The sequence below is a fragment of the Lissotriton vulgaris genome, chromosome 4_1, assembly GCF_964263255.1.
Source record: "Lissotriton vulgaris chromosome 4_1, aLisVul1.2, whole genome shotgun sequence".
NCBI classification, from domain to species: domain Eukaryota; kingdom Metazoa; phylum Chordata; class Amphibia; order Caudata; family Salamandridae; genus Lissotriton; species Lissotriton vulgaris.
In genome coordinates, this window is record NC_141691.1 from 2,039,174,358 (window position 1) to 2,039,189,406 (window position 15,049).

At 43.6% G+C, this 15,049-nt stretch overlaps 1 protein-coding gene across 1 annotated transcript in view; it reads left to right on the plus strand.

Moving 5' to 3' along the window:
• Positions 1–6,282: 6,282 nt before the first annotated feature.
• Positions 6,283–15,049, plus strand: part of LOC147724920 (fucolectin-1-like) — a 349,691-nt gene continuing 340,924 nt past the window's right edge. Inside the window, exons 1-2 of the mRNA XM_086967087.1 lie at positions 6,283–6,293; positions 7,391–7,470. Coding sequence (XP_086823213.1) covers positions 6,283–6,293; positions 7,391–7,470 — 91 coding nt within the window. The remainder of the gene's footprint in view (positions 6,294–7,390; positions 7,471–15,049) is intronic.

Genomic DNA, 15,049 nt, shown 5'->3' on the forward strand with positions numbered 1-15,049 from the left:
GAGTCTTCTTGGAATCCATACAATTCCAGAAGCTACGTCTCAGCTTTGCCTTCAGCTTTCATTTGTGCGCGCAATTTGGCGTAAAAAATTATGCATAAAGCAGTGCAATGATTGCACTGAAGGCATGCCAATCATTCCTTGTTGCCACCTTGTCTCCTTTTAGGCTCGCCCACTGAAATTGGATTGTTTACGGGTGGATTTACACTCTTTCCTTTAACCCCTTTGCTGCGGCTGCAATTCTGCCACAGCGCTAGGGGGGGGCGGGGGGGGCCGAGCAACGCTCGCATGCTCGTGGTGGAGCCGCTCCGTCCCGAGCCGCGGTTGAGCTGTGCTCGTGACGGTGCGGTTCCGTCATGGCCCCGCCCGCTCAATAGAACGCGCCGCGTAGGCGCGAAATCAGCGCTGCGCAGGCGCGGTGGCAGGGCCATGACGGAACCGCTCCGTCATGAGCACAACTTAGCCGATGCTCATGACGGAGCGGCTCTGTCATGAGCATGAGAGGGGGTCAAAGGACTCGAAAAACTTTTTCGTCCCAATTTGCAGTGCTGTCCATACGCTTGTAATGGCCGCTGACAGCATCTCCTGCTTCAGCCCCCCACCCTCGCAAAAAGTGGAATCCTGCTGCACCATCAACACACCTTTTCTCTCTGCGGTTTAGCTTTTTCAAGCAATCTATTCATGCATTCATTTGTGCTCTATGATGAGTTGACGAGTATATTTCGTGTGAAGCGGAGTTGGACTATAGAGGTATGTTTGAATGGTCAGAGCCTTTAGAACCAGAGAACCAGGTCAGCAGAGCTGCTCTGAAGGCCGAGAACCAGGTCAGCAGAGCTGCTTTAGAGACAGCGATTCAGTGCCTTAGAGCTGCTCTAGGACCAGAGAACCAGGTCAGCAGAGCTGATTTAGAGCCATAGAACCAGGTCAGCAGAGCTGCTTTACAGCCATAGAACAGTTCAGCAGAGCTGCTATTGAGCCAGAGAACCAGGACAGCCGAGCCGTTGTAGAGCCAGAGAACCAGGTCAGCAGAGCTGCTCTAGAGCCAAAGAAAAAGGTCAGCAGAGCTGCTCTAGAGCCAGAGAACCAGGCCAGCCGAGCTGCTATACAGCCAGAGAAACCAGGTCAGCAGAGCTTCTTTAGAGCAAGAGAACCAGGTCAGCAGAGCCGTTGTAGAGCCAGAAAAACAGGTCAGCAGAGCTGCTTTAGAGCCTAAGAAGCAGGTCAGCAGGGCTGCTCTAGAGGCAGAGAACCAGGTCAACAGAGCTTCTTTAGAGCGGGAAAAACCAGGTCAGCAGAGCTGCTTAAGAGGGTGAGAACCAGGTCAGAAGAGCCGTTGTAGAGCCAGAGAACCAGGTGAACAGAGCTGCTCTAGAGCCTAAGAACCAGGTCAGCAGAGCTTCTCTAGAGCCAAAGAACCAGATCAGCAGAGCTGCTGTAGGGCCAGAGAAACCAGGTCAGCAGAGCTGCTTTACAGTGAGAGTACCAGTTCAGCAGAGCTGCTTTAGGGGGAGAGAACCAGGCCAGCAGAGCTGCTTTAGAGCCAAAGAACCAGGGCAGCAGAGCTGCTCTAGCTGACACTGACTGACTGACTGACACTGGCTGACTGACACTGAGTGACACTGATTGACTGACACTGACTTACACTGATTGACTGACACTGACTGACACTGATTGACTGACACTGACTGACTGACTGACACTGACACTAACTGACTGACAGACACCGACTGACTCTGTCTGACTGACACTGACTGACACTAACTCACTGACTGACAATGACTGACACTGACTGGCACTCGCTGACACTGACTGACTGACACTAACTGACACTAACACACTGACCAACACTAACTGACACTGACTGACTGACACTGACTAACACTGACTAACTGACACTGACTGACTTACACTGACTGACACTGACTAACTGCCTGACACTGACTGACACTGACTGACATTGACTGACTGACACTGACTGACACTGACTGAATGACACTGACTAACACTGACTGACATGACGGACACTGACTTACTGACACTGATTGACACTGACATTTGAAATATATGAAAGCAACCCATAAAAAAATATATGTATATTTTGTGGGACACATGTATTTCTCAACCATATTACAGTAGAGGTGGGAGCCATTTGAAGTACACATTTAGCCTTTACTGTGGAAAATTGAATGTTTGTAAGTTTGTCTTCCATGACAGCATCTCTCCCAGTGCAAGCACATTGTGTGAGCTAGGTGAACACTCAAGTTTTTATTTGAAGCGGTACGTTCTTCACTGTCAGGTGTTAGAAGAAGAAGGCATAGTAAAGGGTTTGCTGATACTGTGCCAAGCTTTTCTTGATTTCTAGCTATGAATCTCTCAAACAGATATTGACCAGCTAGGAATCAATCAAAATGCATCATTTTGGTAATGCTCAACAGTCTGACTTTGAAGAACACATAATACAATCAATATTAAGCTAGAGCTTTTACTTTTAAAACAAAAAAGCACATTAATCAAATGTTTGAATGCTAAAGACAACATTATAAATCTACCCAAAGACTGCAGGACTCTTTAACCTCTTGCCTGCTGATGATGAGCCCAGCTCGTCATAAGGCACAGTGGAGCTCATGAAGAGCTGTGCTCGTCATAACGGCCGCGCCACTCCCCCACGCGGTGAATTCCACACCTGTGCAGATGTTCTACAGGAGTTGGCGGAGTCATGACGAGCCCAGCTCGGCATGAGCACAGCTGCAATGTGCATCATGACGAGCTGGGCTCGTCATGAGCACCGCGGCACCACACCGCACAGGAGGGGAATTACCCCTGCGGTTAAGATGTTAATATATACTTAAGTAAAGATCAGTGCAGGGTTAAGAATGTAACTCCCTGTATGTATAGAAAAGTGTAACCTTGCCCTAGGGGTACTGTTGTCTGGATCCCTACTGCTGATATTATGTCCTATGTAAATACAGATCATATGTGTACATATTAACACATACCTGTCTCATGGATCACTAACTTGTTAAAACAGGAGGGGTGCCCAAAGCACTACCCTTATAGCGGTGGAAGGCTATTGTCTTTACCAAGAGTTAAGCAGCATGAGCATGGTGGTGGCAGCATACCATGTGGCAATCAGTAGCAGTGAACAGGACCTTTTTACCCTTTTTAATTGAATCTGTACTGGATGTGTGTGCCTGGGAAGGATAAAGTACATGGATAGAGCGACATTGTATAGCACATGTGGAATTAGTGCATGTACTAAGTGTATGTATGCCTCCAAGGAATACATTTCATGACAAATGTAATACTGTGCAGTCCTCTTCCTCTCCACCTGCGCATAATGCAGAATATTGTTCACTTCAAGAAAGGCCTAAAGACCCATCTGTTTAATCTATCTATTTAATGCTTCTACTGTCCTCCTTTCTGCTTTCCTCACATACCCACTACCCGCCAGGATACTCGAGAGTAATAGAGCGCGCTATAAAATATTCTATAACATATAACATAACATATACACAATGAAGGCATGTGCTGGGTGCATGTGTGCTTGCATGAATAACAATAACTTATGAACTGTTGTGCAGAGGGCACACAGTGAGTGTGTGTGCCGGCAGTGTGTGTGTGCAAATAGCACACCCTCGTAGAGTTTAGAAAAGCATCAGTGCTGAATATGTGGATATGTGTTCTGAATGTATGTGTACTTGAATGTTTGCAATGCAAGGAGGTAACAGTGCTGGACAGTGCATGTACTGTGAATCTAACTAAGTAAGTGCGCCTGCAGTGGTACATTACATGGAGGACTCTAGATAGCATAAAACATCAAAGACTCTGGCCCACATGCATCATTGTGTCATTTTGCATTTCTTAATTTGCGAAAAATAAGGAATCGCAAATTAAGAAGTGCAAAATGCTATGCATCATTTTTTTCGGTATTTCTTTGTGATTCGGTAAAAATCGCAATTTTTACCGAATCCCAAAGAAATACCGAATTCTTAAGTTAATTTTCGCAATTCCCATTGATTCCTATGGGCCAAAAGGCCCATAGGAGTCAATGCAAATTGCGAGTGGCACTTAGAAAATTTCATGGGTGCAGGGGGGGGTCCAAAGGACCCCCCCCATGCACCCCTGAAATGTATTTTTCGCATCATGTTGCACACACACATGTCCTAAGGACATGTGTGTCCGTAACATGAATGTTGAAAAAAAAGCATTTTCAACATTTTAAACACGTTTTCCAAATTTACCGAGTGGTTCAACCACTCGGTAAATTTGGCACCCTATTTGCGAATTTTCACTTTTTAAAATGATGATGCATTGCTTTTAAGAAATCGCACATCTGCGACTTCTTAAAAGCACCCGCAATTTTAGAATTTGCAAACATGTTACAAATTCTAAAATTGCTTCATGCATCCCAAAAAGCACTTTAGCATTCGCAAACGGCCGATTTTAAGGAATCGCACCGTTTGCGAATGAAAAAGTGCTTGATGCATGTGGGCCTCAGTCTCTAAAATAGTTTTGGGTGTCTGTAAATGAACTATACGAATGGGAGGTTGAGACACCAAACTTTTATTCTGCCAAGCAGCCAACCAGGTTGTGAAAAAAGGGGAAGCTGTGCCTGAGTATAGGACCGGGGGCCAAGTTCGCTAGTCTCCCTACTGGGTGAAGTGACATCACAGAGGAAAAACTAAGATCACTTTGCCTGGAGCCTGGAGCATAAACACCTGGCTGCTTGACAAGGTCATTGTGCCCTTTGAGGAAGAGAGGAGTGGTGAAGGTTCTAGGTCCAGTAGAGAGCCCCAAACAGAGGACTCCCTGGGTGAGATATGAGGTGAACGGCTGTCACTGATTGGATTGACACCCTGTACATGAACAATTTGTTGACTCCTATGTGCCAGGTGAGGTCTGCCGTGCACGCAGCCATGTGCAGAGTACCTTGGGGGAGCAGCAGGCCTGCACCAGGTGCCATGTGACCCTGTATGCCAGAGGTTGCCTAAGTTGAACTTATTTGGCCCAGCAGTTTGGGACTTGTGTACACTGAGATCAGCACCCTGTATGCCAGGATGAGCCAGGAGAGGCCAGGAGGGGCCAGGGTAGTGAGAGCAATCACGCAGGAATGGTCTTCATTCCAACTCAGCAACCCCATATGCCAAAAGGGACTGACGGGACTCTTGGTGCTGAGTGCTAGAGTAGTGGCCTTGGCAAGGAGATCCCTACCATGACCAGTTGGTTAAGTCACCAACCATGCCTGACTGCTTCCCCATGGATCATCAAAGACATCCCACCCTTGCTGGAGCCCCAGTCAGGAGCTGTTAAAGGAAGAGTGACTTATCCCATGTTGGCTGAGCTGGAGCAACTCCGATTGCTGGACAAATGAGCAACGATTTGCAGAGGAACTGTGTGAACTATGCTTTGCACACCTTCAACTAACAGCAACTGGACTCAATAGAGTCCAAGGAAGGGGCACTCGCTACATCACTGACCACTTTCATATTGCAGGAGCTGGTAAGATTGCAATTGGAACTGTCGGACCCCAGGGGACTGACTGCTACCTGTGCTGCAGCTTTATAGACACTTTTGACTAATAACTAAAGAGTCAAAGGAGAACTCTCAGCGACTTGGCTAGGCATTAGGCTGCCCATGGCGATGACCTGCGTTTGCCGCCTGCAGCAGCCAAATATAAGAGCGGAGGCTATTCCTGAGGCCACCAACCCACATTGGCCAAAGGACAGAGGGGGGTGCCTGGTGCCAACCCATTGCTAGGCCACTGGGAACTCTTGAGTATGGTCTACTATTATGCATTCCCTGGTTGGAGCCACCAGTGAATGGGATTTGACTGACGAATGCTAAATTCCTGACCACAAGAGGAGTGTGTTATTGTATATGAGTATTGGTAATCCTTTGAATGTGTAGAGATATAAATAAAATACTTCTTTTTGTTATAAAAGCGAGTATTTAACTAGGCTTTGATTTATTTTTTCGTACTGTATGCAAGACAGGAAACCTTACTCAGAGAGGTGGTCAGGTAATCTGGCCTTCCTAGAACTTCCTCGACTAGAGATGTGTGTTTTTCCCCAAAAAACAGTCTTTACATCTGTTTACGGAGGGACATTCAAAGCACTAGACAGGTGAAATTATTGGCAGAGCATCTAACCCATAAGCACACCCAGTACGTTAGTCAAATGTTTGTGTGCCGGTGTGTTTGCAGCGGTGAGTCATTTTGTGCAGTGAGAAGAGAATAGTGCAACGAAAAGCAGGCTCTGGCGTTCTATCTCTCAGAAACTTCTGGATATGAACAGCAGGTGGGTCTTCTCGAAACTTTGATCGTGGTATTTGTTTCTGCACTTTGTCTTGTTTTCTTGAAGAGAGCATCTTACATCTTCACATGATCACTATTGTGACCAGTTGTCAAGGAGGATGGGTCATGCCTACCATCTGTGTCAGTTGGGTCCATGCCCTGCCATGGTCTTGTCTAATTGAGTGTACTCCAAACATGCCAGTGACAGCTGCCAACCAGGATCCTGGCTCCATCTGCCAGGCTGTTCTATGTTGTGACGTGTGGAATTAACTTGGTTTGGATGGGACATTTCAGGAGGAACTGAAAACCACGCTTTACCTCCAGGCCTTCCCTGAGAATGGACTCAAGGACCTGCCCAGATCCTCGTCCAGGTCTCTTGAACTACTTTTCTTCCATCAATTGCCAGGTCTTTTGTCCTTCTTTTGAAACCTTCTGGTTCTGCGATGTTCCGGGTGGACCTGACCCCTCTTACATCACTGCCTTCCTTTGGCTGTGGGTCTTTGCATTTCTCCTTCCTTTCCTTTCCCTTTTTAGTAAATGTGAAGATGTAGGACTGAAGGGCTTGGAAAAGGGGGTGAGTCACAGATGTGTGGACACCCTACCCTACCTGTAGTTCATGCAGGCAACATTGGTCACTTTGTGTAAAGCCCACCATGAGGCTGGTGGCAGTACCTCCTGCCACGCTCCCAGCAGCACACATTTCATGATCTGCTTTGCATAAAATGTTAGTAGAGACATCACTTTGCCTCTGTAGTAGACCTCTTCCCTTGTCTGAGGCTCTACCAGAACTCAGTGTCACACTGAAGAGTCTGTTAGTTTATTTTCATGGATGAGATATGTGCTTGGAAATGATGACCCTATTTCGTAGTCACCTCTCAGGAAGGATGATATGTAAATTGTCGGTGATGAGCCATGCTTTCCTGCACGTGCTGTTTATCATTCCCACAGATGAGCTCGGCTAAAGGTAGAATCAGATCTGAGAACGACGACACAGTACAATGTTCAATTACACGTTTCTTAATGTCATTCCTTGTGTTTTAGCAGTTTCTATGCATTGTAAATACTTCCAATGTTTCTCTGACAATTCCCTTCATCCCACAGGATGGAAATTATTGTGTATCTTCTGCTTTTGGCCCGGGTCAAAAGTGAAACAGTCGAAAATTGTAAGCCAGCACCTTCAGGTAGGAGAAGTTACAATCCCATCAGGCATCGGACGGCAGAAAGCCTGTTTAACAGCTCTGTAAATAAATCATGGAAATGTGAAATAGCTTGTAAAGCGGTTGCCTATGTTGGAGTTTTACATGGCACACAAGAGGGTTTTGGCATGGTATTTAAATTTTAAATGGAGGCGCTATTTGTCTGTCTGCTGAATGAACAGAATGGAGTATAGGGAAGTATCTCCAGGGAGAAATGTGTGGTTAGTGGCATAACGTTCACATGGAGTTAAATGATGGCAAACATTGTTCCTTGGAATATGTGTAGACAGATGAAATAACGCTGTTTTGCGTTCAATTGTATTAATATTTTGGGGGGTTTTAGGGTGTTTAATCCTGTATAACACAATAATACATTTCGACAAGCATGTCATTATTAGAGATCGATTGGTCAGAGTTTCATTACAAGGCAATTACTTTATTTACCTTTGTCTTGTCGATTCATTTTCTTTACTATGATCTTTTGTACTTCTCCTGAATTCTTGATGTATTTTATTGGATGGAGACTTCAAGTGTAAATGGAGAGGGGATCTGGGGTTGTATTGTCTTTTTGAAATAGGCTCAGCCAAGGCAGTTGCCATGTTTTCTTAATATTTTTCTTTTTTCTTGGGTCAGGTAGCAACAGGGGCGCACCGCGTGGGAGGCATCACAAGGGTCTGTTGGCCTTTTTTGCCAATGTGATGGGGGAGGGCTCGGGGTGGGGGTGGGCAGATCCTTATTAAGGAGGGTAAGGTAATGGGCACATGGAAAGTAGGTATCAGAATTTATGTGCTTTTTATAGGCCTACGTTGTGTTTATTGTTGGTACAATATATATAATCAATGGGGGGAGTCCGGATAACCACGATTCACATATGTGGTTTGAATGACCCAGCCAGGCGGGGCACGATTAAAGAAGACATTAGAATTCTCAGGGCCGATATTATCTGTCTCCAGGAGACTCATACTCAAGCTAGTAAAAGCCACATTTTGAAATTAGATGGGTTTCAGTTGGTGATACGCTCCAAACAGGAGACAAAGACTAGGGCGGTTGCTATATTTGCCCGCAGGGGTTTGGTGAACTTCCCACACTCGATCTCAGACAAATATGGTAGATGGGCCATAACTCAATGTGTTATAGATAATAATGTTTTCACGCTTTGCTCTGTTTATGGCCCAATATTAGATGCTACTGAGGTATATGACTGGCTCAATACTAAATTGGTGGGTTGCCCACTCCCACTGATTATTTGTGGTGATTTCAATATAAATCTGGGCTGGGCTGTACAGAATCCATCCGAAGCAGGTTACCAGGGGCGGAAAGCGAAGGTCTTTAGGTCTCTGTGCCAAATAAGGGATGCAATAAGAAGAGGGGAAAAAGGGTCTACATATTACTCCGCCCCACATCAATCACATTCCAGGCTAGATAATTTTTTTATTTCTCATAATTTGGTGGCGGGTTGCAACATTCAGAAATACCCCAAGGTTATATCCGATCATAATCTGTTGGATCTGGAACTCTCACTCAAGTGTTCATAGAATAGAACTTTTAATCAGACTTTATTGAGTTATAACCAATATGTGGAGCATATAGGTATCTGGATCATTAGTTTTTTTGTGGAAAATAGGGACAGCATTAGTCCTCAATCTGTTTGGGACGCGTTAAAAGCCGGGTCAGAGGGGAGACTACACAGTTCGGATGGCAGGCTCAAAAACAAGAGAAGGATAAGATAAATAATCTATATGTGGAATTGAGCAGAGCCGAATTAAACCTGGGCCAGGTGTTTTGGGAAAAAGGGGATATTGAGGCAGCACAAATTCAGATTGTAACTTCTGGCACTGCCATAACTGAGATCTCGGGTAGTAAGTCAGCTGCCAGGTATCTTGCCTGGCGCACGCAAATGTACGAAAGCAATGAAAGAACAGGACATACCCTTGCTCTGCGTATCAGGGAAAAGGAAGCGCAAGCCCAAATCATGGGAATCAATGATCCAGATATTGGATTTGTAAAAGATTGCAATGCTATTCTTCTAACTTTTGAAAAATTCTACCAGAGACTATACTCAGAGAAAAGGATTAATATCTTAACTTTGCAGGATGAGATAACGGGATTCCTAGATCAAGTTCCAATTGAACCTCTGTACCCCATAGATCTGGGTATGCTGGAAGCACCAATCACCTTAGATGAGGTTGGTAAGGCTCTAGAATCAATTCCATACGGTAAAGCTGTTGGGCTTGACTTTTTGCCAGGAGAATAAAAAAAAAATTGCCATGTATCTTGACCCAATCTTGTTGGAGCTATTTAGCTTGATTCAGGGGTGGGGGGAACCTCCACCTGATTCATGGAGATTTGCCAAAATTGTTGTTTTTTCAAAGAAAGGCAAGCCAGCCACTGACCTAGGAGCATACTGGCCAATTACTTTGATTAATAACGACGTAAAAATGTATTCTAAGATTTTTGCGAAAACTGGCCTCGGTCATTAAAAAAAGTAGTATCACATAATCAAGATGGTTCTGTTCCGGGTCGAGAAACTAAAGCCCACATCCGTAGAGTCATAACTTTATTTGATTACACCAAGGTGACAGGAGACCCTATGCCGCTAGTTTTACTTGATGCGGAAGAAGCTTTTGATAGGGTCTCCGGCCTTTTTATGGGAAGTTATCAAACACTGTCGAATTGGGGAAGGATATATTCGGGCTATAAAAGGCATGTATTTAGATCCTGTAGCCAAGATAGCACTAAAGGGAGGCTATTCTGGATCGGCATAGAGCGGGGTACCAGGCAAGGCAGCTTCTGCTCTCCTTTGCTATTTGCAATCTATATTGACCCCCTAATCAGATTAATACAAGAGAGCCAGGTAATTCAACCCGTATGCGCTCCAGGAGGGGAGGTAAAAATTTTAGGGTATGCTGACGACCTAGCAAAAGTTACTCCAACTCTACAGGATACTCTAGCTGAGCTTGGGGCTATAACATCTCCATTTGGGGAAGTCTCTGGCTACCATATAAATGAAAGCAAAACTCAAACAGTGGTTAATGAGAAGTTAGATATTGTTGATCCACAAATTATACCTAGCGCAAGATATCTCAAAGGCAAAATTAGTTCCGACCCAGCCACAATTGTCTATCTAAATCTCGTGCCACTTTTAGGAAAAATGAAAACTGATAACAAAAGAATGAGTAATCTTCACTTGACACTTATAGGGTGAAGTAACGTTATCAAAATGATTTTTTGCCAAAAATTCTTTATTATTTCAGGGCTATCCCTCTGGAATTTTGTAAAGCTTGGTTCCGGAAATTTGATCAGGTCATTACCTGGTTTTTATGGGCGGAGCAGCGCCCCAAGACGGGCTTTACGATACATGACTTTGCCGAGAGATTGGGGGGGATGGTCCAATCCCAATTTTCAGATCTATTACTGGGCCACCACCTTGAAGTATTCTGCCGAACTGTTAAATTGGCCCAAATCCAGATGACTTTGGAAGCTCGATTTTTCATCTTATTTGTGGGGCAGAGGCCAGGGGTTTGCTATAGCGACAGATTGATGTTGCCTATTTCAAGAGGTTCAAGTTCAAGGTGCTGTTCAGCGTATATGAAGTCTGGACTGCAGGAAGGAAATAAGCTGGAATCCCCCGGGTGCATAGGTATTCCACTTTTGGCAGCAATACCACTCTTTGCTCGGATATTTTTAATGATGGTTACTTTCGCAGGTGGAGGGTGAAAGGGATTTATTGTATTGGGGATATTTTGTCCGGGGACTGTATACTTTCTTTTGATGTTCTTAAGGAACGGTTTGTGATTGGGAACATGGATTTCTTTACAATTCTTCAAGTTAGGGACTTTTTAGATAGGAAATGCCATAACCAGGGACAAATCCCCTCGTTAGAAATGTTCAGAAATACGATACCACAAACCTCTGCTATTCATAAAGTCATTACGGAAAGAATGGGAAATGATTTAGCTAAGCAAGTACAGGTACAGGCTGGGCAGGGGGATTGTGAGAACTCTCTGTACTATAGCCAAACGTCATGCATATCTGCCAATTTGCAAGTACAGTGATTTAAAACTTGGTGCAATTTGTATGTTTCCCCAGCCCGAATACATAGGTATGCCTCCGGTATCAGTTGTCCTTACTGTGGAGAGGTGGCTGCGGATAGCACCCATATGTTTGCGACCTGTTTCAAACTTTTGCAATTACTATCTAAAATCGAACTAAGGCTGAGGAAATTCCTGGGTTTTTCTTTGACACTTACCCCGTTGCCAATCATGTTGGGTATTTCTGATCAAGCGGTGGATGAAAATTATAAGAAACTCGTATTTGTTGCCATAGCTGTCTATTGTCTATGTATAGCCACAGTATGGCTAGATGTGATCCCCCCGACTGAAAATGTTTGGCCTAATAAATTACTGTCTATATATAATTGGGAAATGACGGTGGTGAAGAGGAGAGGAAGGCGGGCTAGAGAGAAAGGGGAGAAGCTCTGGCTGCCTATGTCTAATTGGCTCAATCGTTAGTCAAAGACATATTTATATTTTCTTTTTTTTCCATGTGCCCATTTATTGTACTATTGTATTATTTTAATATTTTATTCTTATTCTGTTTTTCCTTTTTTTTTTCTCCTTGTTTTTGCTGAATTGGGTTGCTGGGGGAAGGATGAATCCGCCGAGGTGGGGGAGGTCAAAATTGTGAAAAATGTTTAGGGAATTAACCACAGTTCTTGATGTTTTTGTTTTAATTATTGATTGTTATTGAATATGTTTGATTTCTTTGCTTGGCACCCCAATAAAAAATTCTTTAAAAAAAACAAAAAAACAAGGCAATTAATTTATAATTATAATTCACATCAACAGGAGAGGAGGTTTATAAACACAGTTGCATTCTCTTGTTATCGCTTGTGCTTGAAGCGGCCTCTGGTGGCTCAGTGGACTCATGCGCCCAGTAGAGGGGACTGTGTTCAACCTCATGGTCACAGGTTCAAATTCCAGCAGTTCTACCTAGCCTCTTATCATTCTGAGGTCGATAAAATGAGTACCGTTTGGTAACAACAAACATCTGTTAATCAGTGCCATATACCCTTTGGTGAACGTGTCCTTGCCTCATGCTTTGTCTGCAGTGTGGAGAGAGCCTCTACTCTCCTAGAGGTTTGAGTCGTAAATATTTCACTGGGCCAGGTTTATAGTTAGTAAGGTTTGGTACTGTATCAGCAATGTGTGTGACCTAATATATGATTGGATACTACTGAAAATGTGGGGCTGCCATCATGGAACAACTGGAGATTGGTTAAGATAGGAAACTCCAACATGGCATATGCAGATGAGGGGACGGGGACGCGCAGGTCTATAGTGAATGGTGTTAGACTGGATCCTGGCATGTGTCTTAACTTCCCCTGTCCAAGTCAAGAAAGAATAGCCACTTAGGAAACACTAGGACATTGATAAACTAGTGTAGCAGCCTAGGAAGGACAATCATCTTTGAGAGAGCGAAACCACCTGCCAGGGCCACGTGCAACCTCTGCCAAAACCGTATTTGAACCTTGAGCGGTGTAAATGGCCACTGTAGATTGCTGACAAACAAATCCTCCTAAGAGGGATAAATGCAAAACCTGAGATTCCGGATCACTGTTATCGCCCAGGTCAATGGCTCTCTGTCCAGTCGGAAAAACCTGTGCTGGGGTATCGCGGTTAAGCGGGAAAACACAAGATTTAATTAATATATCCCGTAGTCCCACTACCTGCTCAAAATATCAAAAAGCCGCCAAAATGGGGGCCATATCATTCATATGTGCTGAAGATATAGTAGCATGTCTTTTGCATACAGGGACTCTACGTGCACGGCACCGTAATGTTGTTTTGAGGCTTATCTATCTCATTGCCTTTTTAGATATATACCTTTTGTTAACTTTGTAACTGTGTATTTTTGCCTAAAGGAAAGTATGTTCAAATTTTATAATGTTAGCGGATTCCCTGTATGATTCACTTCCATAGCTGTACTGTGATGAGCAGGTAGGGTATTTGCACAAAATATCAAAGACCTCATTTATGGGACAAAATATCTAGACCCTCATTTACGGGGAATTAGGGTAGGTAAGGACCACAATTCTTCATGCTGTACTGCCCTACGTCAATGTGAAAGGGAAGGAATCCATCACATTTATGAAATGCGATGCATTCATTTCCTTTACCCCTGCGCTGGTGCAAAATTTGTTGCCCAGCATCAATACAGACACCCTTGCACCCTGATGCAAGGGTGTCCGTGTCGCATGCTGCATTATTTTTGTACATTAAGGGGCACATTCTTGCACAAAACCAATCCCAAAAAACATTGTCCTCTTTCTGTGTGAGGCATAAGGTTTTAGCCCTGCCCCTCGTAAATCTAAGTAAATCTGAGGCAGAGTCAAAATCCATTACTTTTGCATAAGAAACCCATTACAATGCCCAGGATTACCTCAGTGGTGCAGAATAAGGCAAAGCATCATCTTGTGCTGATTTGTCTTGCGCCATATCTTTGCAAAAGCCATGCAAAGCGACTTTGTGTGGCCTCATGAGTATGATTGGGAGGTTTACATCTCCATAGCAAACAAAATGTGATGCTCCGTGGTGAAAGCCTCTCATAAATAACTACTCAAGTTGTAAATATCGGGGACAGACATACCAGAAACAAAATTTAGATAAAAAAAATGGCGATGCACAAATATTGTTATAAAAAAATATCTATATTTTTAGATAAGTACTATGTTGTTAATATTGTTTTAGTACATATATTATTGTTTTTATAACTATCAATAATATTTTTTAGTTACCCTGCATTTTTAATTTAATTGCTAATAGTAATTTATAGTGTTGTAGGTATTTGCTAGGTTGATAGGGGTATAAGGGAGGAAATAAGTAACAATTAATTACCAATTAATTATCAGTTGATAAATAATGTATTTGATTATTCATTTTGTAAATATTTTTTAGGTATATTTTAGGTGTGGGCCGCTAGCTTTGTAGGGGTATAAGGTGCGCAGTTGACTAAGATATAACGAATGAACAATACATGATTACTTTATTTAATCAACTATCAATTGTGTACATTGTGTAATAACATACTAATTTAGTTATATTTCAGGTTTGAGAGATTGGATCTGAAGGGATAGAGGGTGGGAAGTCAAGCGATAATTAATTAACATTCATTTATTTAAACATTTCCTACTAAATATTTAATTGCTAATTGATGATGTGTATCATGCAATACTGGTTTATTTTAGTTATATCTTAGTTGCAGGTGGCTAGTTTTGTTGGGGTATTGGTTAGGATGTTTATTAGGTAAAAAATAATTAACAAATAATTGTTCACTGTTAATTAGTTCAGTCTCTGATCATTAAGCCCTCCTTTTACTTACTGCCTGCGCCCCTGCTGATACCGCTGGGACCATCGGGGCCACTGTGAAGACCGGCACGAGGTGCCGGAAGACCGCAATTGCCTGCAGCACCACCAGGTCGAAATTTGCCTTTGGCGCACATGTTATGCACCACACCGTTCAGCGCTAGAAGGCGCTCAAAAGGGGCTGAGGGCTCTCGCGGGGC